This window comes from Filicampus tigris, chromosome 9, assembly GCF_054856515.1.
Source record: "Filicampus tigris isolate MCC_2025a chromosome 9, RoL_Ftig_1.0, whole genome shotgun sequence".
Taxonomy (NCBI): Eukaryota; Metazoa; Chordata; class Actinopteri; order Syngnathiformes; family Syngnathidae; genus Filicampus; species Filicampus tigris.
In genome coordinates, this window is record NC_141225.1 from 6,489,550 (window position 1) to 6,516,785 (window position 27,236).

General features: G+C 40.6%; 1 protein-coding gene and 1 long non-coding RNA gene across 7 annotated transcripts in view; one reads left to right on the forward strand and one right to left on the reverse strand.

Moving 5' to 3' along the window:
• The window catches only part of LOC147141753 (metabotropic glutamate receptor 4-like), a 213,904-nt gene that overhangs the window by 156,755 nt on the left and 29,913 nt on the right, over nt 1–27,236 (reverse strand). For 3 of the 5 annotated variants that reach the window (XM_086040447.1, XM_086040448.1, XM_086040446.1), the window contains one exon: nt 15,744–16,721. In XM_086040447.1, coding sequence (XP_085896573.1) covers nt 15,744–16,280 — 537 coding nt within the window. In that variant the 5' untranslated portion in view covers nt 16,281–16,721. Of the gene's footprint in view, nt 1–15,743; nt 16,722–19,907; nt 19,983–20,176; nt 20,300–27,236 lie in introns of those variants that run through there. The other 2 variants (XM_086040450.1, XM_086040449.1) reach the window with 2 other exon arrangements.
• Nucleotides 8,768–18,120, forward strand: LOC147141754 (uncharacterized). Of its 2 annotated transcripts, none has more exons than XR_015088109.1 (3): nt 8,768–8,868; nt 15,888–15,980; nt 16,056–18,120. It is a non-coding gene; the product is annotated as an uncharacterized LOC147141754 (long non-coding RNA). The 2 variants fall into 2 exon arrangements; XR_015088110.1 differs by having other exon boundaries at nt 8,799–8,937.

The following is a 27,236-nucleotide window of genomic DNA, read 5'->3' on the forward strand; positions in this document are numbered from 1 at the left end:
AAGTGTAATATTGCTATTAGTACAATTATGTTTTTATTCAAAGATAACATGACTTAAAACATGACTTAATTATTATAAAAATATGACATAATTCTGGTAAAATTCCATCTTTTTTCCAGTTATATTACAAAATTATACATTAAAATTCAAATTGTTTTATATTTACAACTTTTTGGGGGTAAAATTACTCACATATTTTTTATTATTCACATAGAATCACAATAGCCTTTTCTCTTGTACTATTGCAACTTTATTCTTGTCAAAAATCCCATTTTTTCCCCAAACCAAACAGTCCCGTATCTACATGTGAATGAAATCCCTCAAGGTCTTAAACACAGATGAACGGAATGTATACGTGTCACATGTCCTTCCAGTTGTTGTCCCGTGGCCTCGGGTGTTGTCACAATATATCTTTTCCACACAAATGGGTCACCAACGCATGAATCAACACATTCATCCGCCAGCAAAATAACACAAGAGGAATATGAAGCAATAATAATAATAATAAGGCCGCAAAAGCACAACATGAATGCTCCTCACTAAATACAATTTGTCAATACCCTGAAAGGGAAAAATGTGAGAGTGATCTTATATATATTCTTTTTTTTTTTGTATAACCTTTAAAGAGTCCTTTTTTTCAAGGCTAATTAAATATCAGCCACTCGCTGTTGTTTACACTGAAAATTAATTTGACTTAATCATGTAACAAGCTGTTAGAACGCAATTAAGAACATTAGCAGCCCTTCCTTGCACTATTCAAGTTGGCACAATTGGAATGAAAAAATAAAAATTATCCAACAGGCTGCACAAACTAAAATCTGACATAAAAATTAACATGGCTGTTTTGACATTGAACATGACATTACAACTTGATTGTCGTATCACGACTGTACATCATCCTATTAATATTAGTATTCTATCTAAAAAGTTTTAGATTTTGTAGTCACATATGTAGTCACATATGTGACAAATATTTAGTCTCTCTCTCTCTCTCTCTCTCGCTCTCTCTCTCCCTCCCTCCCTCTCTCTCTCTCTCTCTCTCTCTCTCTCTCTCTCTCTCTCTCTCTCTCTCTCTCTCTCTCTCTCTCTCTCTCTCTCTCTCTCTCTCTATATATATATATATATATATATATATATATAATATGCAGTACTTGGACCTTTTTTCTTCCCCATTATTTTGTTCATAGTCATTAATTCATTCTTCATTCATTGAATCTCACCCTAACCTCTGCAGTGAAAAGCAGAACGTTGTTTTGTCTATGGGCATAAATTCTGCCTACACACATACTGCTCTGCTGCCATCCACCGAGTTGCTCATCCAAATCTAAGGTTGCGTTCAGAATGCCAGCCAAAATCAGATTTTTATCCCATCCAGATTGATACCGAATGGCTCTTTTATAGTCTGAACATTCACAAAGCACAGGAAATAAGATTTTTGCGCCATGGATATCGCATATCGCATTTGGACAAGATGCATCTCAGTCTGAACTCCAAACACACCAATCGGTTTTGACTGTCCATGCGACACAAGACCCAATGCGCCGGACCAGAGAATGCCAATCAAAGTGTCAAAAAATTTAGCCCACCAAAGAAATTGAAAAGAGCAGACCCTGGATTTAGGAGGAAACGCATTGCCTTATCGGTCTGTGGGGGGATATAGCACCATCCAAGCAAAGATCGAGGGCGTGTTTTTTGTTGTTATTGCTGCTGTCGCACTTACTGTATATGACGTCAAACGCGACTCATGCTTCCATCGTCATTGCTACAGTAACCTGACAAATCGGTCAGTATTGTGGCTCAGTCTGAAGGGGGCCAAATCCCATTTGGACACTTGCTAAATACAATATGAACAGTCAGCCCTAAAAATCTGATTTGAGGAGGAATCAGATATGCCTGCAGTCTGAACACAACCTAACCGCAGCTGTGTTAGATTTGTGATTGATGATCATCGGGTGATGATAGCACCTACATCTGTTTTGGCTCATGATAGTTTTGCCAAATTCGTACTGAACATGGCATCGAAAACCAGTGGAATCTGAATCAACAGTTGAGAGGAACATTTCAAAATCTATCTACAGCTGCCAGTTGGTGCTATCACTGCATAGATCTAGTGGTCAGTTAACGACCAAAGCGCTAACTGCCCAGCAGGCTGCAAAGCAGCAGACTTTCCCACCAGCACAAGCAGCTTCAGGAGTGTCAGCACCATCGATGTAACTCCTGCGCTTTGCTGTACTGTTCATTGTTACACACTCGACTGTCTACTTTGCAATTTGTCTCTTTTTCGAAAACATTTACTCTGTTATATTGTTTCTGGATGCGAAAAGGTAACTTCAATGATTTAATACTTCAATACTGGTTGTGTAAAGTGCTAGTGTGCGTATTTGTTTGATGTCACATCAGTTAGCGCTAGCATGTTATTCGGCTAGTCTGCTAGCTTGTGCTATTGATGAGCCTGTTTTGTGTTGCATTATTCTACTTCTGAATTCAGTCATAGTACAATTTAGTACCACTTGAACACAGTGGAGCATCAATTATTCCCAGAAATAGTGCTGGTTCTCTGTACTATATAAAAAATAAAACAATCCCCAACAGGCTCCATGAACTAAGTACGACTATTACATTTATGGCCTAACATAACAATGACATGAGTCCCGTGTTGAACAGTAGAATAATGACACACTTGAACTGAAGTGTGTCTTCTCCCGCAAGGCTGCTTCACTCTGCGTTGGCGTGAAACGACATCGCTCACACCTTTGAGGCTGCGCTTGAGGTGCAGGATGAACTTTGATATGCTTCATCTGCCCTCTTTTTATTTCCTTTTCTTTGTTCCTGCAGATTTGCCAGCATTTTGACGTGATCAACGCCAGAGGTGGTGACATACAAACCAACCACGTACAATCAAATTGGCTGCACGCCACACTCGTGAGCGGTCACACGCTACTAAATGAATCCTCGTTGGTCTCTTTACAGGTTTCCATTCACAGTCACTTTGGGTGGATTTACAAGTGACTCAATTCACATTAAGTGGTACAAATCAGATGGAAAGAAAAAAGAAAAAAAAAGACACGGAATGCGTTGTTTCTTCATATCCAAATCAATGAAAAATGTTTTGAAAGTGGCAATATTATTCTCATAGAATTATGACTTTATCCTTTTAATGCCATATTCTGTGAGGAAAAAAGTGGGTGAAATTCATTCATTCATTCATTCATTCATTATCCATACCGCTTATCCTCACAAGGGTCGCGGGCGTGCTGGAGCCTATCCCACCTATCTTTGGGCAGTAGGCGGGGGACACCCTGAATTGGTTGCCAGCCAAGTGGGTGAAATTATAACTTTAATTCTTGTGAAATTTCCGAAGAGTCGAAGTGAAGCAGTGCACGCTCCGAGTGTATTCTGAACACACCCATGATTAGGGAATGGGAATTTTGGGGGCACGTTCTACAGTTCTTGATCTCGGTCTTTGTAAAATACATTTCCCCTACAGTATATTACAGAACGATTTGTGTCATGTGTCATCTTCCAAACCGCTTATCCTGTACAGCAGCGGTGTCAAAGTCAAATGGACGGAGGGCCAAACAAAAAATGTAGCTACAAGCCGAGGGCCGGACTGATCGAATGCTCATTGTAAATGTTTTAAATGTCCAGATTGGATTGCTGGATTGCCTGCTGATGACGTCACGCTTTATGACATATTTCTGTAATATATATCTTTGCCTCCATGTTTGTCACCCCCCTGGCTGTTATGTTTGTATGTCCTGAATTACTAAATATAACATAAAATAATGAAATAAAATAAAGTACATTACTGCTACTTTTACGAGGCCGCGTAATAAATTTTTTAGGCAGTTTCCTAAAATTAAGATATTTTTTTCTTGTAATGTTATGGCTTTTTCTTTTCTTTTCCTATTTTTATAAATGTACAACTTTTCTCTACCTTTATTTTCCGTCTAATACAAGCATATTGCTTATTTTGGAGCTGAAAAATGCGCTTCTTTTGATTTTTTACAGTTTTAAACGACTTTATGGATGTCCACATTATTATCCTCTTGGCCTGAATTAATCTTCTATCTATAGTTGTTTTCCTTCAACCAACCGATATCGACAAGCGTTATTTACCAAAGCAAGAGTGCTGAACTGTTGACATCGGCGTATATGAAGTCACCATTGAGGTTGCGACAGAGCAGATGGCCCTCACCTCCGGGAAGGGAGACGCTTTGGACTGGGAAAACAAAGGCACCGTCACAACTCCCTATGGTACAAATGCGAGACATCTCAGAGATTTTCAACATGGCCAAAACGTGGAGCTGACCAGCCTGACAAAAGCTTTGCGGGTCAGCATCATCATCATCTCCATTGTGAACGTCGGGGGCGAGGAGAAAGGAGTGCGATGTGAAACGCGTGTGCGCTCTTGCATGATAAATGCTCTTCTTCAACGCTTCTTCCTCTCAATTGCACTTATTTCACTGAGGCCTCAGGGTGCCTTGTCTGCTATTTCAGGCCTGCCGAGGAGTATTAGGGCCACAGAGATATGGAGAAAAATAGCACGACGACAGTGGACCCCCACAAATTTGCGGTTCGGCATTCGCAGATTTGCATATTTGCGGATTTTTCTTTTGAGTCTATACTCCGTTACTCACTGGAAATCTCATTTGTTTTCTGTTTTTCTGCTAAGGCAAAGCAATGAAAGATTGACTTTAGGCCATCCTATTCTTTGCCTGTATTCCCGAACATTTATTATAGTGTGTAAATGCCAAAAGTGAGTTTATGACATTGTATCATTTATGTAAAGTGCTTCTGTGCATATTTGATTGTTGTGTGAATTGTCCCATTGAATCTACTATGCTAAATACAGTTGTTAATGTAACATGGGTTCATGGTTGGGTACATTTTGGAAACGTGGTGTTGATGCTTTATGATCCTTTCTCTTGTGATATGCCTCCATCTTGTGGACTCTATATGCAATTACCAACTTTTATTGTCGGTGGTATTAGTTATTCGCAAATAGCAAGGTTTCGCTTACAGGAAAAAAGGTGGCATTTTAACAGGTGAATGTCAAAATTCATAGTCATATGTATGAATACATGAAATATAGTGTTGAATAAATGTTCCTCAGGCACAGACACAAGCGTCTTAACACAAACATTATGCTCGTTATAATGAGACTGTACAGACATGATTTACATTTTTCTTGTAATTTTACAACTCAAGTTATGACTGAATTGTTTTTTCATAGCGTATGACATTCTCCTTTAAAGCTATCACTTTTTATTTTAATATTAGCATCTTGATTTTAAAAAAAAGGTTTTTTTCAAATAAATGCACATACTTGTTCTTGTAGTTGCATATTTGTTCTTGTAAAATTAAGATTTGAAATCATTTTTGTTATTTAAAATTAAAAAGTAATGTTTTAAATTCTTTCAATGCTATATTTTTTTGAAGAAATGTTTTATGAGTATTTTTTTTTCTCAAAAGATTACTTTTTTCTTGTAGGATTACAACATTATTTTCTAAAAAAAATATTCTTGTGAAATGACAAGACCCTGTATTGATACTGCTTGTTTTCCACTAAATGCACAATTTCTTTCTGGCAAAATTGTTTCTTTTTCTTGTAAGGTTTTTTTTTTCTTTCTTTTTAGTAAAATGTTATTTTCGTATTACAACTTCATTTTAGTCATATTATCGTAATTCTGTGACCATTTTGTAAAATGTCTTTGAAAGACGTGTTTTGCACTTCCTCCTGACCGTTACATAACTGTGTCAACTTGAAACAATAACCCTCGCATATTGTAGCAAGTTTCTCTGCCAAGCTACAGCTGAACTACACTGTCTGTATGCTACCATCCAGAAATCTGCATATCCCCCATGGGTTCAACCCAGACTATTATATCAAAAGTGAAAGATAGGCAGAGCTGCATTGAGTTTTATTGGATGCTCAGCACAGATTAAGGTTCGCTAACTTCTCTTAAGCGGCACATATTCGATTGCTTGACGAAGTTTTAAAAGGTTGACTGGGGGTATTTTTTGTTTGGTGATGTGCCACATACACACAGTGTAGTGTATGAACTGCTGCCTCCACAAGTGAAAAGTCTTTCACTGTCTTTGCGGCCACTCTGCTGCACTACGGCAAGTAGAAGCCACTTTAGTAGCAGTGCTCAGACTGCGACCACAGTCGTCATAGAAACAAACCCAGACTCACCATTGGCCCAGCAGTCTATGGGGTGGGGCCTACAGTCGCTCAAACAAAGACTGTGAACCTGCGGCGCTGACTCTGCTGCCTTTAAGCTGCATGCCGTGCAAAATTGTAGGCAGGGGAGCGGCCGTCCGGCACATGGCCCATGTCCGACGAGTCTCATCGGTGTGCTCTGGCACACTTGGTGTCTCGCCTTTTCAAGCAAACATTTACATCTCCACCCAGCTCATGCGGCAATTGGCGTCGGAATTTGATGAGTGAGCTTCTTCCGGGGCCATCCGGAGGTCCGGCAGAAGCAAGCAGCTCATACCGGTATATGGTGCGCATGTTTAGTGTATGTGCACATGTGTGAGTTCCAGGAACAACATAACTTGTGACCCGACCTAAATGACCGCACTGCTCTCTCCATTAACGCTTTACTGCTTAATCCATACGGTGACGAACCTGCTTTACATCACTTTTAGAATGTTCTCTCTCTCTCTCTCTAACTCTCTCTCTCTCACTTGCTGACTTCCTCTCTCTTTCTCTCGTTCACCCTAATTCTGTGTCGACCACTCAACTGAAGCGGACCATACTGCTTAGTGGTATTAAATAGGACATATTTTCGGAAAATTGACTTTTTAAGTGCTTGTATACAAACAGCTGGGTCTCTGGAGTGCCTGGCCACTCCTCAAGTGTGAAATTAAACAACCAAGTAGATCTTATATTTATTTATTTACTTATTTATTTATTTATTTATTTATTTATTCCATTTCTGAAAATGTGTCTGCGACAGAGCTCTCCTGCACTGTTATGCAACAGTGGGGCTACTTTACAAAATAAGCATCCTCCACATTGTGTTTTTTCCGCCCATTAATTGATCAGCTAGGCTGGCTGAGGATCCAGTCTATCGAGTCTGAAACGCTAACATGTAGTGGCACTCACATTCCCATCCCAAATGTATGACAACACTGCTATCATGTCAAAGTTAAGCAGAGCTGCAACGAGTTTTGTTCGATGCACTGATTGTTCGATGCACAGATCAGAAGTGCATAAACCAACAGAAATACCACCATGCCCCTGTCGCACTCATCTTAAAGAAGACATATTCTATGTACCTTTTGTGTAAAAATAGCTTTGTCTCTGGAATGCCTGCCTACTCATGAAATGTGAAATTAACCAACTAAATCTTTTGTTTCCTGCCTAATTCTGCCCAAAAAAATAACTGTGAGGGAGCCATTCTCAACATTATCAGATTATGACATCATAATTCATCTTATTTACATAACAACCACCCCCACACCGAGTTTCTCTGCCCATGACTTGAGAGCCAGGCTGGGTGAACATCTGCCACTTTATTTCTAGGTATAGCAAGAATATACAGTCTGATACACTATCATTTCAAATCCAAAAGGTAAGTAGAGCTGCACTGAGTTTTGTTGGATGCTTAAATTAGTGTTAGCTTTTGATAAAGTGGAAAGTACGTAAACCGGCGGAAGTAACAGTGTTTCTCTGACCCTCCATCCGAGTGCAGCAACATAGTTTCAAAATGTGGAAACGCACAAAGTAGAGAGGAATGCTAATGACCGCAATGAGTAGAAAGGGACGGGTGAGATCAGAGCAATGCCAATTAAATATGCGAGGATGCCGCTAACACGCATTAATGAGAGAATGAGAGCCGTGCTTTCACGAGTGAGCGAGTGAGTGGGATGGAGGATGCTCGTTACCTGTATGAACGTGTAGCAAGCCGGATGTTACGACGCTGAAAACGATGTACAAAAAAGGGGGCCGCTCACAACAGCTGGCTTGAAAAGCAGGATTTAGTCAGTGTCGTTCGTCAGACAAAGGAAAATCTGCACTTTTATGACTATGTCCTTCTGCACGTACTGTTGAAGACAACATGTTGTTCTTTCCAATTTAAAACAGTACTTAAGTGTCTTAATAACATGTCTGTGACATGCTTGTCAAAACACCCCAATGATCAAGAATTATATAAGACTTTAGATGCTACTTCTTCAGTCTTCATGAAAATAGAGCCATACATTTTAGTGTTTCTTTTGTAATATGTATCAGAGCCGGGCGCTCCGCCTATGTGATGGACCGATCTGTATATCTGTGACTGACGGACGCCTGTTTTGCTGACAATTGATGAATGATGGGAAAAATTTGAAAATAGACGGACTAAGCTTAGACGGAAGCCCCTTTATTTAGTCCGCCATTCGTCAGTAGTCCGTCATGAGTCTATTTTTCGCAGCAAGGCTTCACTGGCTGCGGCTGTCACGTTTCCGGGATTGAGGACCCAAATGTGGGAGGCAGGAGAAGCAGGGGGAACTGAAGAAAATATTTATTAACAAAAACGAGGACAAACAAATCTTGAAAAGTCCACAACTCAAAGTAGCAAAGAAACACTAAGAAACAAAACATAACACTGGGAGAAACAAAACAACCTGAAAGCGACAAAGATCCGACTAGGACAGAACAAAAACTAGGAACTTAAATACAAGTATACTGACAAGACAATGAGAAACACCTGGACAAGACACACAAGGTAGGGAGGGAGGGAGCTGATTGGCTAACACAAGGGGGTGGAATGCAGACAGGTGGACACAATCATTGACGAAACAGACACAGAAATACTGAGAAAACAAAACTAAAAAAGCCTAAACATAACAGCAGCGAGCGCGGGGAGGAAAGTGGTGAGTTGTTGTTGCTTGGGTGACAGATTTGAGTGATGGACCAGGCTGTGAACAGGCTTCTAAAGCACTGTGAGTCACCATTTCTGTTCAAATATCGTCCCGGGGGGGCGGGGAGGGCGTTGTTAAAGTTTAGTCGGAATCGACAACTAAAATGCCCAGCTCTGTGTAACATATTAATTTGGTTTTTAGACTTTATTCTCCTAATATTCTCATACTAAACTCACGATGTCATTCATGTAAAGGCCTAGATACACCAATCCGACATCGGAGGTCGTGAAGCGTCGTGGCGTCTGATTGCGCCATTTGATTGGTGTAATGATCACCGTCGTAATGTCGGACCCCGTCAGGAAACGTATGGTCGGCGTTTCAGCATGTTGAATCGGCGTCCTGAGCCATTTGCTCACTCTGATTGGCTGTTAGCTAGCAAATCAGCGCTCGGAGCACCAACAGGGAGTGACAAATGCAGTGAGAACGCCATTGCTGCCTTACTCTTCTTACAAGTACAAGAACGAGGGTTGACAGTATAAGTATTTCACGATACTGTGTCAAAAACGTGAGGGTTTACTTCGCGTGGGAGTTCATCGTGAGTGAAAATATATACCTGAGTGCATTGTTTATTTTTTTATAATCCGCCCCCGGCCAATAGCTTTTCGGTTGGATTTTTCTAACCATGAGAAATAGTGACTACCGCCGCCGATGGTAGAGAAGGGTATTACATCTCACGCGTGCGCAGAAGGTACTTTAATGGTCAGCATCGCTGTCTGACGTTGCGGTGTATTTTTGCAGCGTGACGCGCCAACAGCCGGCCCGATGCCACAGAGGGCAAGCGTCTGTCACAGTTGGCCAACGTCGGCTTGGTCTATCTAGGCCTATCTGGACCTTTCCATGAAGATTTATTTCTGGTATTAGTACAATGTTTTTCTTCTTTTTTGTAGGAACTATGAAAATCTCTGCTTTGGATAACTTTGACAAACAAAGACAAAAGGCGCTTTATGTCGAACAATCTTGGGATTAAGAAACTCAGCAAAGAGAGATGAACAATGGATGTGTTTTGTTATTCCACTGTTGACTGTGTGGCTGTCCTCTTTTGTGGCAGCGCACTTGTATACAGTGATGCTATAATGTCACATTATTTCCAAAGCTATCCTGACAGCTTTATAAAGATTATCATTAAAGTTGCCTACATATCAAATGGAACTTGCCAGTGGTCTGGTACATGCTGAGCATGTTGTGGTCATAAAAACTAGCCGGCTTGAGCATTCCAGGGCCGCACCTAATGATCATTCAGCCAATTTTATTGAGCAATCAGCGTACTCGCTATGATTTCCCTCAGCGAGAGTTTGGGGGGGATTAAAAAGTGATGATTGGTTTGACCAACATCTAAGTTGACTTTTGGGAAATGTGTGACTTTTTTGCGCATTCAATGAGTGAAAATAAATCATCAGTCCGGCAGCGAGAATGCTGTTATTTGGATTTATCGTGTCCAGAGGTAGCAAAAGTACTCATACTTTATACTGTACTTAAGTAGAAATACTGATTTAACTCCTGTACTTAGATAAAAAAGTACACACTCTGAACTATATTTAAATACAAAAACTTGAGATAATTTTTTTACTGTTAATTTGATCAAATATCTGTTTCAATAACTTGGAACAAAAACAATAAACTGAATCAATGCACCAAAAAATATTTGATGTGAACTGAGGAATTGAGAATTTGAAATTAGATAATGATAACAACTGAAAAAAATACACTTTACTTCTATGTAGTTTTTTTTTTTTTTTCAAATCACACTGAAAATTTTGAACGCCGCAATCTCATTGCTGTTTGCTAATTTTTTCCCACCTCATAAGACCCCAAGATCTCAATCAGTCAATAAAAATCTGTTGATTTAACCTCGCTCTATTAACATCCCTTTTAAATTGTGTCATTATCCGCATAGGTTGACAAAAATAACGGGCCTTTTTTTGAAAAAGTAAGGCGTAAGTACGTTAATAAGGAGACAAACAGTTAACCATACAAATACAAATGAAACCACTCACAAGGAGTCACAGCAGGCCAAAAATACATGCCCAGGCACTCACAGGTAGACTAACTGGCCTTGTTGGGCCAACCAGACTTCTACTTCACTGCCAATCCTCTCAGTTGCAATGCATATTTTGCCTCCACGGCCATCGCTGGCAATGAATGGTTAAGATCCTGACATCATTCACTTGGCCACGCCCCTTAAAAGCACACATACAACACAGTTATTTTTCTGACTTTTGGCTCTGCCCAACATATAATGATTGATTACCCTTTAGACAGCCAGTTCATTTCTTTCCATTTGCTTTTATTATTTGGTGTTATGCTTTTATACATTCAGTGCTATTTTTATTTTCTTTTTAAAACATAGGGCCAGACTAATTCCAATATTTGGCAGGATAAAATTCTGATTACCAATTAATCATCTGATTAATTTAAAATACAAAGAATAAAATAGCTTATTGTTTGGTCCCTGAACTCTTACAACAACAAATATATGATTTACAGGTAGAACATTTGACAGTTTTACAATACTGTTTACTTTATGATTTATTTTTGCTTTACAACAGAGAGAATGATTAGCCAAATCCTTGCAGATTTTTTGGGGCGGGGGGGTTATGTTGTGAGTTTTAGGGGCTGAAAGGAATTAATGGCATGTCAATGGAGAAAACTGATTGACATACAAGTAAATGAAATTACGAGCTTGGTCATGGAGAGAATTAAAAAGTTAGAAAGTAAAGTACCATTGTATTCTAGTAAAGTACAGATACCAGAAAAAGCTACTTAAGTACGGTAATAACGTATTTGTACGATTACCTATCATGTATGCATGTCTTGTTTCGCGAACGCAGCATGTTCTGTTATTCACGACCCTCAAAAACTTGCCCACTGACACAATGATTTAATCAGCAGCTCATTTGTCATAAATGAAGGCTAAATCAAGATAAAGCGCCATCGACTGTTGTTGCAGCCTAATCACTTGCATCAAGGAAAAACTGAGTCAGAGAAGCATAATTAGCATCCCCACAATGGGAAGTACAGTTAGAGGTGATGTATCAAGAAGCTTGTGATAAACAGCCTGCTGAGATATTTTACTGTGGGAAAACACGTAGATTGAACTCATGTGATATAAATGTGACATTTTATCATCATTCTTGGCGCAAAGAGACAACAAACGCTTGCTTTGAAGTCAAAGGAGAAAGAAACTTTTGTTTGAATTATCACAGTCGTTACTTTGGCATGTAGTACGATTTCAGGCAACAAAGGCCTATAAAAAGTCAAACAACCCTTCTCACAATTAATTGTAGGTAGGGGCGTAATGCTATGCTATAAAACAGAAAACTGATACATCCGACAATAGATAAAAGACTCTCAGATCAATCAGATCAAATAATGCAATAATTAAATGAAAAATACTACTGCAGTAAATATGTGTTTGTTTGTTTTTTAGAACATTGTATTGTGTTTGTTAAACCTGGTCCATACGGCAGGAAAATCGGCCCGATTTTATCCCCGAATCTCCCCTCCGACAATCGTAGGTCATGGGCGACTCTCGTAATGGCTCTAAAGATAATTTTAGCAGATAATCCTGCCGTGTGTGGTGTGCTCAGCCTGATCCCGGTCGCTCAGAAGGATGACCGACCTCAAATTGGGGATATTTAACATGTTGGATTGTTTTGTCCCAACTTCGCACCGTGTGTGGTGTGCCCTGAGGACAAACGTGCGCTGTGCCGGTTGACAGTGACATGCAGCCAATCAGAAAGCGAGGTGGCGGGAATCTTAAATGAAAACAGTCATGGTGCAACAGAGCCCAACGTCTTTTCTTTTTGTGTCACTTTTTTCCCCTAAAAATAATTCACAAACTAGTGCCACCATCAAGACAAGATCTGAGACCATTAACTTTAATCCGCCATGTTTGTTTATTCCGAAGTCTCCTTTTATCTTGTGGGGTTTTGCGAGATTGTCCATATCGGTGAATGAATCGATTAGTGTGTGATGTGTTGATCTTGCCGTGTGGCTGCACACCACACACGGTACGTTCAAAGCTGTTATACCTGTGTTTTTTTCACATCACGTGTGGTCTCTCAGAGTTTGGAAGTCGGCCGACAATTTTAAAATCTTGCCATGTGAACCAGGCTTTAGTGTGTGAGGCAGTTACACCTATGCTGTCTTTCTCCTAATATTTTCTGTGGGGGAACTCGGTTCACCTCCGTACCATACCAAATGTTCAGCACTGAAAAATCTGAATAAATATGCATCATTATACCCTTAAGTTTGCTTGCTGGAAATCTTACAAAAATTCAAGTCCACTGGCCCTGACAATGGGACGTACATTTCACTTCAGAATTCCTACTGTACATAGTCTTGAAATTTCTTTTGACTTTGCACAGATTCAAGACACCCAGTGCTGGATGTAGCAAAGCTATTATTCCAACACTGAGCAGCAATTTACACTCCAGAACGCCTTGCTAGTCTTGAGATTTCATTGTGCCCAGCACATATTCAAGATAATCTATGCCAGATGCAGCAAAGCTGCACTGGAACATGGAGTCTCTTCCATGTTTCACAATAGTCGTAGAGTTTTTTTCTTTGCGTTTGTAAACATAACTGTTCTTGTGACTTGCCAAATTGGCTCATTACATGTGCTTTACTTTTTGCGCAGAATCCTGCTTCGTGTACATGAGATCTCACTTCTAAGGACCAAACAGAAACTAACATTCCGAAAGGCCTCTTTGAAGTGTCTTCATCCGATGTGCATGAACAGTCTTGTTTTTCTATAGCTTAAGCCAATCCAAACAGTCAATTTAGAGGAAAGGCCACAGTGGGTGGCAATGAAACCCAGTAGTAACATATTAAGCGTTTCGCTACTGTGACAGGCAATACCTCTCACTGCTTAGCAACCAGCTTTGTGGGCAAAGCATGCGTGATAAGATTTACCAAGGGATACCCCGCTCACTCTCGCCATCTAAAGTTATGAATGTGTCCACTGCGTTGCAGTGGGTATCACACGTACGGTTTCACATTTCACTTGTTTTCTTGCTCTGTGTTTTTCTTTGTAGCATGAGCAAACAGACAAAAGAATCAATCAAAGGACTGCTTCTAATTTCAATGAATACACAAGAGCAAACACTGCATGATAATGTGCCAGGAATTGACACTGGGAGGACCAAAAATCTCGACCAAGACAAAATACAAATTTGGATCAGCACCAGAACCCTCCGAAATTTCAAATTCGTTTTTTGAAAATAAATAAAAATGTGCGTCGTCCCAACTGAAGCGCACGTCAAATTTTGATGTGAGATCATGGTTTGAAGGTAATTTATGTTTCCAAGATCAGCGTCGACCTTCACCAATGTTTTCATTATAATCTACTCACAACTTTTGAGGAACTGTGTGTCTGTATGTTCAGTAAAATCTGCAACCAAATTCTGTGTTGATGAAGTTGCAATCATGACTAAAAGGTAATCTTTTCGGTTTTGGGCATACCAAAGCTACACACAAGAAGAAAGTCACAACTGTAGAGGTCTATCTTTTAATATAAAATTGAAAATTAATCCCGTTAGCTGTCAGTCATAATGAGGCAACACAGAAAATTTCAATTTGCCAGTATTAGATCCAAATCATGGCTGATATTTTTGTCTTTGAGTCAAAGCTACACATAAAATGTCATTGTAATCTAGTCACAATTTTTGAAGCACACTACTCTCAAAACATTAGGACTAGTTTTGTCTTTCAGATTAGAATTTAAGATTAACCTAATATGAAAATAAACAATGAAAACAAAGCCTTTCCAGGTAAACTTAATATGAGCTTCTCCAAAATTTTAAATGCATGCCCCACTTTCCAAAGTTTGTTTACTTTTTGTGCAACGTTTTCTAACAAGGAGCAGACCTGTAAGATTTGCAACAGATGTATGATCCGTGAATGGACAAATACACTTCCTGGTTTACGAAAATGGGCACTTTACCCGTTTTTGCCGGTTCGTCCTGCGTCCTCCGACCGCGACCTGAGTATCCTTCCCTCTTCTTCCCTCCGTCCTGATTCATAGAAATAATCGTCAAACGCTTCCGTCCTTACATTGCGTCAGTCTGCAACTGACGATGAGGACCACATTTCTGGCCATGGAGCAACAGCCCTTGCGTCTCCCAAAACATGTTAACAACGTGTTTCCAAAGGCTCCACTACCACAGACTTACGTGCACTGCTGCCTGATGAAGCTTGTCTGCGAATTGGCCTCATGTGACACCAAGAGTGACTGAAAAAGATTCCGGGATGCCACTGTGTAAATAGATGCATTCTGCATTGTTTGGGGGGGAGCGTCTACCGGTGTTAAAGGTATATAAAAGTTTTACGTGGAGGCCCGCATTAATACAAAACGGCCAATGTATGTACAAATTTGTGTTTATAGCTAAGTTTAAATGTTGCGGCTTTTAATAAGATGTCTTTTGTAGTCCGAAATTTACGGTACTGGTCAATTCATGGATCACCTGTTGTGAATTTTGCCATTCAGCTAGAGAACTGTAAATTGTACAAAAAGTACCAAATCATTGAAGAGTTGGACGTGTGTATTCTAAGGTTAGAGAAGGTCAAATTCAGTTCACTTTTAAAGGTTATATGGCATTTTAGGTTCATCTGAAAATTCCACCCCAAAGACGAATTTTTAACTTTTTGTGATTCATTTTAAGATCCACATCATGTTCAAAGGTTCAAAAGCATTTATCTGTAGATCATACCAAAGATACACACATCAACCAAACTACTTGAACTTGATTCAGAGCCTTGCGAGTTTTCCATACCAACATAGTAACTCAGCCAAAATCAGGAGCAAGTGTTCTGGTATCAGTCCTTACCTTGAAGAGCCTCAGTATGTTTGCCACCATAATGGAGACGGAGCTGGACGACGCGCCGATAACGCCCACCACCCTCTCCGGTTTGGTGATGATAGGCGCCCCGCCACCCAGACACTTGACGTCCGTCCCGTCCTTCTCGATCAGGGCCTGCACAAAGGTGAGCGACTGCTCTAAGGCGTGCGTGTCCCGGGAGCAGGTGTCCAGGATCCGGGCGCCAAGCGTGATATTCGGCAACAGGTTGTTATCATTGTTGATGCGGTCCAAGGCGAAGAGCATGGCTTCCAGTCGATGAATCCCCTTCTCCTTCTTTAGTTCCCCACATGGCTTCCCCTCGTGGCCCCTGGCATGGACTGGGAAGAGTCCGCCTAAGGAGATATCCCCGTCGATGCGGATGGAGTTCAGGTGGGTGTGACCCGGACCTTTAGGCTTGGCGGACTGAGCCACCTTGAGGGAGCTGTCGAGGAGCAGCAGGAGGAGGACCACGCCGTGTCGCTGGCAACCGGTCCCGTCCAGTCTGCAAGGCGGTGGGTTAAACATGACTGCAGCTCGTACAAGCAAACCGCCGCAATCACAAAAATAGAAGCCAGGTAGTCGCTCGCGCTGGCCAGAGGGTTAATTGCTCTCCAAGCAGCTGGCACAGCAAAGGCTTCCTCTCATGTTTTCTCTCACTCAGACTGTCACTTAATGTCCAATATGAGCCTGGCTCTTTCGCAGAGCTGTAATCCTGCTCTCCTCACGTCCACTCCACTCCCTCACTCCATCGTCCAAATAGACTTGTCTATGGAGATCCTGCACTCAGGGCACCGGGAAGAACAAAAGGTGGAAGATGACCTCCTTCAACTCCCTTGTCTGCTCTCTGGAATCTCAAGGCGTCCGCCGCAATTGCTAGTTTTAATCTTCACTGCCCCCTTGGGCGGGGATTCGTTATGTGTCGAAGCCCGTGGGCCTGCTTGAGTCTGCAAGCTTCACGCTGAATTCCTGCAAGATGAAAAGAAAGAAGGTAGCAGTGAGGGCGTGCAGGCAAGAGAAAACAAGGCAAAGGGATTTGTGTTGGCTTTTCAATACTTTATCTTTTTTTTTTTTTTTTTTCAAATGTAACCTTGTATCTGCAGTATTACAGGCGATGACGCTTTTTGAATTCAGACCGAGCTGTCACGCTCTCTTTCAAGGTTGATGGTCACATCCCACGTGTTCGCTTTTCACCTGTCAGCCTTGTCAAAGGTGCGCACATTCTCCACCAACAACATTCACACGTTTTCGGAATGCGTCAGCTTTGCTCAGTATGTCACACCACAGCACTCACATTTTATGGACAGTCCAAACACTGGCAAAATCCTAAACCACAAACCCCTGCTATTTGCGAGGGATGGGGACCGAGCTCTGCCGTGAATCAAGAAAAAAAAAAACGCAAATGAAGACAAGGATTATAGAAAATTGACGGATAAAGCTTGTTGACTTTTTTCCACCCTGCTTCTTATTGGATAACGATGGTATGGTACAAATTATTTTGCATTTAGTACCAAATGATTTCCATGTTTTTCTTTAAGATCCACGTCATGAGCAGCAGTTCCTCGCTTTGTCCTTGGAACCACAAGGCAACTTTTTTTGGTACATTTTTGTTAAATGCTTTTATTGATAATGTGAACACTGGGATGGTGGCTGCTGCTCTATGTTGCGTGGATGTGCTACAAAGAAAATCATTAAAACTGTAAAAATGGCTCCAAAATTGCTGTAATCTCTCATCGTGCCAAATGGACCATTTTAACATTACCTTGGTGTGTCCGTGCACTACGACTAGCAAAATCAATTATTACATTTATAATGGAAGTCACACGTAGGTCTCCGAAGCATGTACGCGTGCAAGGAGGCCTCGCGGGGAAAAGCAAACAGTCAGAAATGGAAATGGCGCTATTAGCAATAAAAAGGGACTTTAATATTAAAAGGGAATTGTCCGATTTAATAGACTTGCTGCATTAAACAAGGAGACACTTGGTTGTGAGCAATCATGAACACATCAGCATGTTATTACATTGTTGTCTGGGAAAACCCTTTGGGCAGCTTTTCTGAACTGATGCGTGACTCCTGGCTTAGGTTCTGTCCTTTAAGCTTTAGAAATGTTCCGCTGTATAGACAAAGTTGATATGGAGTATGAGTAAAATAGAATACATGATACATTAGTCATCAGATATAATGAACCGTTCACCGCTTGGGATACATGACAGACCCACCGGGTGAAGGTGAAAGTCCGCGATATGTAGAGTATAAAATGTTTTTTAGAAACAGTTTTACCCCTTCCACATGCTTAAAAAACATTTAAATGTATTAAAACATGTTTTTATACACATAATCATCATATTTGAACACACACAAAAATTAGCAAGTGTAAAATTGATAAAAAATACAGCACATATTGTAGTGTCCGGGTAGGGGTTCAATGCATTAACCCTGTATGCAATTCTGTCTGATTTTGTTCCAGACAGTGGAACCACTGATGAACATGTCTGTATATTGGACATCGAAACTGTAGAAGGCTTGGTATTATTTTTTTCTGTCATTTGTCTTTATCATTTTTTTTCTTATTTTCTTCTAAATTGTGTTTTACTCTGTCATATGGATCACCCAGGGTATGAAATAAAGAATCAAGTACGACCCTTTAGGAGTGTTTGGGCGTAAGCTGTGACCAACTCCTGTTTAAGTGTGCTCATTTGGTTTGAGATACAATTTGAAAGACATGCTTTGTACCCATTATAAAACATAATGACATTTTTGTATTCTTTTCTTCTAGCTATCTATGCTGACAATTCACAATCTAATGAAAGCGTGAGTGATAATTGATCAAATTCACGTGGTTGTATTGAAAATTGTAGCAAAAAACAAAATGAAAACAAGATGGAAATTAAACATGGCAGTGTCAGTGCGGTGTGTCAGCAGCGTAGCCTTATTTACACTCACACACGCGCATTCGCTAACGTCATTGTATAAAGGACACTTAACTATTCAACCAGAAGCTGTGTTATAAGCACTTATCTGCACTATGGCTCGTGGCTGAAACCATAATGGGAAGCAAGTCAATGCTCAGGCCCTTGTTTTACCGCGGCGAACGGGTTAAAGACTTGGATCAGCAAGCAGCTTAGATTCATTGAGAGCACATGGGAAGTGACAAGGTCCTGTGGATACACCCGACTATCTCCCCGCCGAACGAGGACAAGTCATTTTTCACAGGTGATTCACTTCAGGTGCCCTTTCACTGCCGCCGGCCGGCTCTGTAGACAAGTGGATGAAGAAGAAGACTTTTGGATGGGAGGTGAAAGGTCTACTACACTTTTTACAGCCACGCACAAACCGACAATCGGGCCAAATCTGAGCATCTACCCTCCCTTTGGATCAAAGTTATCAAAGACCCCATTCTCAGTTTATATATATGTATATATATATATGTATATATACATGTATAATATATATTTATACATGTACATATACATATGTATATATACATGTATGTATATATATATATATATATATATATATATATATATATATATATATATACATGTGTATATATATATACATGTGTATATATATATATACATGTGTATATATATATATATATATATATATATATACATGTGTATATATATATATACATGTGTATATATATATATATATATATATATATATATATATATATATATATATATATACATGTGTATATATGCCGCTCAAGCTCTTAATCAAAACGCTAACTCTTTTTTACACCGTTGAAAAAATGTCATCCGTCTATTTTGACAAAATAACGCATAGGAAGTACTGTCCAGATATTTATTTTCAAATAAAGGGAATAAAAGTAAAAATGAATGAGAAAATGTATAGTAAAGTACAGATACCTGAAAAAAAACATTTAAATACTGTAATAAGTACAGCATTTGTACTTCACTGGTGAACAGAGATCTTCTGTTGTTGACGTTTTTTTTTACAAATTGATGTTGAATTGCTGTTGTATAAATGTACCCTCTGGCATGCTAGCATCTCTAACATGAGCTCAAAGAGAGCAGCAAGGACTGTGTGAGGTCTTGCTGCCAAGAAAGTGTCCAAAAAGAAACTCTTCTGCAACGCAGCACATTTCGTACGTCAACATGTTCATAGGCCTAAAAAGAGATTTAATACCTGGGAAGATCATGCCTCAGGCTTTTATCGTTGATGTGGATGCTGTTTCCGACTTGGCCAGGACGCATTTTAATTCTGTGTGAAAAATGGGAATAAATCACAGCAGTGACGACCAACCATCTGAGCCATTTTAATCAAAGCACCTCACAGAAAGTGTGTTGGCCGTGACACAGCTTGCATTAGTATGCAGGCTCCCTCTCGTGGTACGTGAAAAAATAATTGAATTACTCAAATTTTTTAAGTCGTGGGCGGCACGGTGCTCAACTCACAGTTCGGAGGTCGTGGGTTCGATCCCGGCTGCGGCCTCCCTGTGTGGAGTTTTCATGTTCTCCCCGTGCCTGTGTGGGTTTTCTCCCAGTACTCCGGTTTCCTCCCACATTCCAAAAACATGCATGGTAAATTGGTTGGGCACTCTAAATTGCCTAGGTGTGATTGTGAGTGGGGATGTTTGTCTCTGTGTGCCCAGCGATTGGCTGGCAACCAATTCAGGGTGTCCCCCGCCTACTGCCCGAAGACTCCAGCATGCCCGCGGTATGGATAATGGATGGATGGATGGATGTTTAAATCGTGGTTTAATGTTTGTTTTTTTTGTAAACAGTACAGTGTAACCTTGTATAAGATATAAATTCCTACATTCAGATTAGTGCCTAATATCAATCCAATATCATAATAAAAGGTTACATCAATAGACAATAAAAGTATTAAAAGATTATTTATTTATGCAAATGTATGAAAGCAGATAATTTGGAAAGTTACGAAAATTCTTTGTTGTTAAAAACATAATGGACAATGTGTCTGAATCTCTATTTTTGTAATATTTGTGCATTTTGATGTTGTATAAGAGAAGCTCATAACATCAAATGTTGTTTGTTTTCAAAAAGAAACACCAAAATATTAGTAACGTGCGGCGCGTGGGCCAAAATTGGCCCACTGTCAATTTCATCTAGCCCACCAGATAATGTTAATGAAAAAAACCCTGATAATTTGGGATGTCACAGTATTCACGGTATTAAAAGTGCCGTGATATCGTCATGGTCTTGTTTCAGTCCAGAATAATGAGCCGTTCTGCTTAACATGTAATCTTGTCCAGAATGTCGCTTCACTTCCGTCTTTCACTTCCATGTTTCCTGTTACATGGCAAATCAGGTGCCTGTATTTACTATCCAAGCACCCAATTTGCTGGCTAAACTAATTGACGATGTGACCATAACAGAAGAAATACACTGATGATTGGCTGACAAACAAATGATTGGCTGACAAACAAAAGCCAGGCGTGGCTGCTAACTGGTTTACATTAGGGGCCAACATTAATTTCCCAATTGAAATAATAGAACTAAAATGAATTGAAGGACGCATTGATAAGGGACGCCTCAAACATTTTATGTCTTTAGTTTTTTCTTTTGAAATAGTTTTAAATGTTGTGCTTTTAATCATGTATATCACATTGAGTTGCCTTGTGTATGAAATGTGCTATATAAATAAAGCTGCCTTGCCTTGTCTTAGCAAAAAATAAATACAAAATCTGAGAAACAGCGTGACCATGAACCTGGACCTAGCGATGATGGTGGGTTTATTTGATCATTTTCAGGGATAAAACCTGTCGTTGAGGTGGTGGATGGTATGAAAAATTTGAGAAGCTCCACATTAGCATTTCTCTTATCACCGCCATTGTTGCGTGTCCTTTTTCCAGTCATCTGGCGTGATGAGCATATGGCTCACGCCGCAGATTGCCCAAGTGTGCATGCAGTACAGTATAAGCCCTGTGAGAATGTGCTTTAGATGCATGACAAGTGCTTGCCGGTGTGAAAATGTCAGTGACGTCTTCCCTGAAGATTGATATCAAGAGAACAGCCTTCACACGGGTGTGAAAAGCTCATTTTAGCATAGTTGTTGTTGTTTTTTTTAAAGGTTATTCTATAAATTCAGTCAAATAAGTGTGTGTCACTGCAGAAACTCATGAACTGACAACTTTATTCTGGAACTAAGCCCTGACAACTTGCGGTAATACATCTAAAATACCCTCCACCCTCTGATATTTTCTCATGAAGCGCCATCTTTTTTTTTTAACGTGCACACTGAGATGTGGGGCGCTTATATCGTTTGCGCGTCGCCCACAGTCACTGAGTCACGTCTTTTGGTTTTTGATATTGAGGCGACATGGCGGCGGTGAGAGTTGACGCTTCAAGGAGGTCTGGAGAACGTTTGTGCTCCAGCAGGAGATAAACGACTGACTTGCGGGGGCGTGGGCGGGGGGAGATAAGACCAACACGTGCACCCTGCAAAGTCATGATTCAATGTCTTGAGTGGGAAATCCTCCAATAAAGCCAAGTATCATTTTCCCAGCTGGACTTTTTTTGCATTGCTGTTGTTGACTGGTTAAATTGTCACTAGTGGACTGTTTTAAAGTTTCAAAGGGCCCTATTTTCATTCCCACCACAACTGCAGTGCAAAGTGCAGTCTAACAGTGTGCATTGCCAGAGTTTTCTTTCCTTTGGTATTTTGCACAGGTAGAGTTGCACATTTGCGGCATTGTGGGATGGAACGAGCCTTTTCCCAGCCAATTGTGCCGGCATCCTTCATTTGCATTAAAAGTAGTGCGGTCAGACTGCAGTAGGCCGGAGTACGCTGTGCTTGACGTTGCGGGAACAGAAATAGACTAGCTGGAGTCTGTGCATAACATTGGCAGGTAAACTGCAAGATATCCCATAGCGAACGATGTAGTCGGCCATGCATGTGACGCGGGCAATTGGATATCGCCTTACAACTGCACAACAGCGTGTCCATGTGAGACCCTCACCCCTCCCTAAGATTTTGTGACGGTCTATAAAAATATGTGATATTATTATATATTATAATAATGACTCTAATTCATAGAATGAATTCTACAATAATTTAAAGGGATTATCCAGAAGAAACGCCCAGTGAGGCATAGTGTGTCTACCAAATTTACAAACACGATGAACTAGATGATTGCCTCGGCACATTTTTACGCAGAGCGCGGACTACTTTCTGTTACCAAATTGTTGGATGAGTTGGGGGCGAAGCAAGTCCGTGCGCCGGAATGCTCAGAGAGGCGCAACACGGCCCCAAACAGGCTAGACTCTACTTGCGCTGGCAAGTTAAGGTTCCAACCTTGCATGGCTTAGGGTTACGAACAAGGGATTTAGTCCTGATACAAGATTTCAGGTTTTTGAATACATTTTCCAACACTGAATTTGAACCAATTCAGTAGAATGGCCCATATATACACTGTATGTATATATACACTATATATATATATATATATAAATATATATATAAAACATGCACGGTAAATTGATTGGACTCTCTAAATTGCCCCTAGGTGTGATTGTGAGCGCGGATGTTTGTCTCTGTGTGTCCTGCGATTGGCTGGCAACCAATTCAGGGTGTCCCTTGCCTACTGCCCGAAGACAGCTAGGATAGGCTCCTATATTTATTTTCTCTATATTTATATATATATATATATATATATATATATATATATATATATATATATATATATATATATATATATACATATAAATATAGAGAAAATTGTGGCGGGTAAAGGCAAGAGTAGTGCCACTGGTGATCGGGGCTCTGGGGACATCAACCGCTAAGATGGGCGGATGGCTCCTGCAGATACCAGGAACAATCCAACATCGGCCTGTCGGATAACCGACTTGTATTCATCAGTTGGGCAGTCCGTTACTCAGTCCATCAGTTAAGTCCGTCAGTTAGTCTGTCAAAAGTCCATCAGTAGATCCGTCAGTTGGTCCCCACCACCCCCAGCCCAAAAAAACATCTGCAAAATGGGCGTCCGTCAGTGACGGTCCGTCAGTCCATCACTGACGGACGCGGCTGACGGAATGCCCACCTCTGCACATACAGTACATACATACATGCATACATTGGGATTACCGTCCCATGGTAATGTTCTTGACAGAATTTTGAAAATATGGAAATTTAGATAAATTGTTATGGAAGTACATTTCTATGGTTGACAGCTCTGTATACTGTATCTATTTTGCGTCCGCAATTATTACCCCCCTCATCCCCAATGAATGTCTGGGCCTCTGTAGTTTTCAGTCTATGAATATGACTCATATTTTGATCACATAGCGTTAGCTCTCCTGCTTGTGAGATGTGAGCAGCTGTCATAAGGAAACTTTTGTTGTTGGTGGGTTATTTGTGCCCAAGTTGTACTCCTGCGACAGATGGGCAGGAGGGCCCTTCTAATTGACACTCAAGTATGTTGACGCTGCACAGCAGATCAATAGGTGGGAGGAGGATGGCTGCCTGAGGAAAATGAATGGGGAGTGCACGCGAGCACATGAAGGATGAGAAGGGGGCAGCGGGGGAGGCGGGGTGAGATAAGGCTGCCACCATGTTTGGGCTGCACGGACAGTTTGCGTGGATCACACTTGAAATATGTACACAGGCTGTAGAAACAACCACAGCATCGCAATTTGTCACTGGGGGAACATTAGTTAACATTTCCAACAAGGGTTCAGGCTTCAAAATTAAGGATCCAAGACAGAGGCAGGGTATGAAATTAGTGTTTCAAACAATTATGAGGGTTTCAAATGAATCAGATTTGGATTCTCAAATTAGGGGTTTGAGCCCGAGTTGGGATTTTAAACAAGGATGAGGTTTTCTATACAGATTTTAAGTCAGGACAAGGGGTTCAAAAGATGTTTCAAGTTTGTGTTTCAAACTAGGGTTAGGGTTTCAAATGTTTTGTTTTACAGCAGGGCTCTTCAATCCTGTTCCTCGATTGGCAGTGTCCTGCCTGTTTTCCATCTCTCCCTGCTGCCACAGGCCTGATTCAAATGGTCAGATAATCAGCAAGTTCTGCAGAAACTGGATAACGATCCTGATCATTTGAATCAGGTGTGTGTTGCAGCAAGGTGGGATGGAAAACAGGCAGGACGCCGGCCCTCGAGGAACAGGATTGAAGACCCCTGTTTTAAAGGGTTAGTGTTTCAAACAAGGAATAGAGTTTTAAAATGTGGGTTTGAAGTTACAGTTTTGTTTCAAATTAGGCTTTTCAGTCAGGGTTAGCGTTTCGAATTGGGGTTTCAAGTCTGGTTAGGATTTCAAAATAGTGTTTCCAGTCAGGGTTAGGGTTTCAAATCAGGGTTGTGAGCCAGAGATTCTAGATTTTGTCTTCAAGCTTTGATTAGGGTTACAAATGAGGTTTTCCTCTCAGGATTGGCGTTTCAAAGTAAGGTTTCACATCAGGCTAAGGGTTTTAAATTGAGGTTTTTAGACACGGTAGGGGTATCAAATTAGGGTTTCAAACATGGGTTAGGGTTTCAAATTAGAGTTTGAAGTCAGGGTTATGATTTAAAAACTGAGATTCCCAAAGGTTAAGATTTGAAGTTTGCGTTAGGGTTTCTAAAACAGGATTCTAATGGGTTAGGGTTTCACACAAGGATTATGGTTTCAAAGTTTGGATTTCAAGCCAGGGTTTGACGTTTCAAACAAGGGATTAGGATTCAAGTTCGGGTTTGAAATGAGTGTGCCACACACGGCAGACAAACAAGTCCAATTCTAAATTCCCTGACTGCACGTTTGCTTCTGTCATATTTGCATAATTTAGAAAAATCTCGCCAGCGACCAGGCCTGCACAAACTGATCATGACAGCCTCCATTGCCAGCTGTTCCGCACGCCGTCTTCTCATTCTGTGTGATGAGAAAAGACAACAAACACTCAACTCGGGGCCTTTCGGCGCGCCGGCACCGAACAATTTCTTAAAGCCGCGCCGCCTCTGCCAAGCCTCGCAGCAGCTAAGTGGCGCATGCCCGCTCGCCCGCCCCGCATGCATGCATTTGGCCCTTTCCAGTGCATAGCAGTGACAACACACACATAGCTGTCAAAGCAAACACAGCTGGCGGACAGTAAGCACACACACATGCACACACACATGCATGCTTACATCACATAAAGATAAAACCACCTTCCTCTAATCCTCCTTCCTCTAGTGGATGTCTTTGAAGCAAAGGTTGGTGTCTTAAATTAGGTTTTCATGAAAAGCCAAGTCCAAACCAGGGTTAGAGTTTCAAATGACTGCTTCAAGCAAGGGTTATTATTTCAAAGATTTCAAGATAGTGTGAGGGTTGCAAAAAAAGGGTTACGGTTTCAAATTAGTTTCAAAAGTTGCTTTTACTGTAAGTAGTTAGGGTTTCAAAAGTAGGGCCTTCAAGCCAGCGTTAGGATTTCAAACAAGAATTGTGAGCATAAGGTTTCAAGCCATGGTTAGTATTTCAAGGTAGGGTATCAAGCCAAGGTTGCAGTTTCAAATTAAGGGTTGATTAGGGTTGCAACAGGGGAGGGTTTCATGCAAGGTCTGAAATGTTTAATTATTGTTTCAAGACATGTTACAGGTTTCAAGATAGGGTGTCATGCCTGGGTTTGTGTTTCTAACATGGGTTAGGGTTTTTTAATTTGTTTTTAAAAGCAAGGTTAGGGTTGCAAATGATGGTTTCAGGCTAGGGTTGGGGTTTCTAATAAAGATTACAGTGTCAAATTAAAGATTATAACAAAAGATAGGATTGTAAATTACGAGTTTGTGCTAGGGTTAGGGTTTCACATTAAAGTTTCAAAAGTTATTTTCAAGACAACGGTAGGGTTTTAAATTGCTATTATGGTTTAAAATGAGGTCTTCAAATCTGCGTTGAAATGTAATAAATTTTTCAAGTCAGGGTTTGACGTTCCGAGTATGGGTTTCAAGCCATTGTTAGGATTTCTAACAAGGCTTAGTGTTTCAAAGTAGGGTTATCTTAATAAACAAGATTTAGTTTCAACATAGGATTTTAAATTACAATTACGGTTTCAAATTACAGCTAGATTTTCAAATTAGGGTTTCAAACAAGGGTTAGGTGGTGTTTCAAACAAGTAGGGTGGATTGATTGTGTGTGGCGTGTTTTCATTGCTCGTTCCGTGTTAATGGAGACATGAGCGCGGTTCTGAGGGAGCATTATTAAAGAAATAGCAAATTGCAGATGATTGTTGTGATTTATTTACAAGACGTTGCCGCTTCCATCTCGCCTTCGTCGGGCAAAGCATGAGAAGACGTGGCTGCATTTCATTTTTTTGAGAAACATCAACATGAGGAAAAGCACACCACAGAATCGCTCCATTTCTGCATTGTTAATGTGAGTCTACAGTGAAATCCCACACACCACGATAATAGAAGAAGAAGAAGTAGTAGAAGAAGACCAACAACAATAAGGGTCAGAGTTGCAGATTGCGGTTTCATGACAGGGTTGGGTTTCAAACCAGGCCAACCTTACCCTAACCCAACCATCCCTATGAGTATTGTG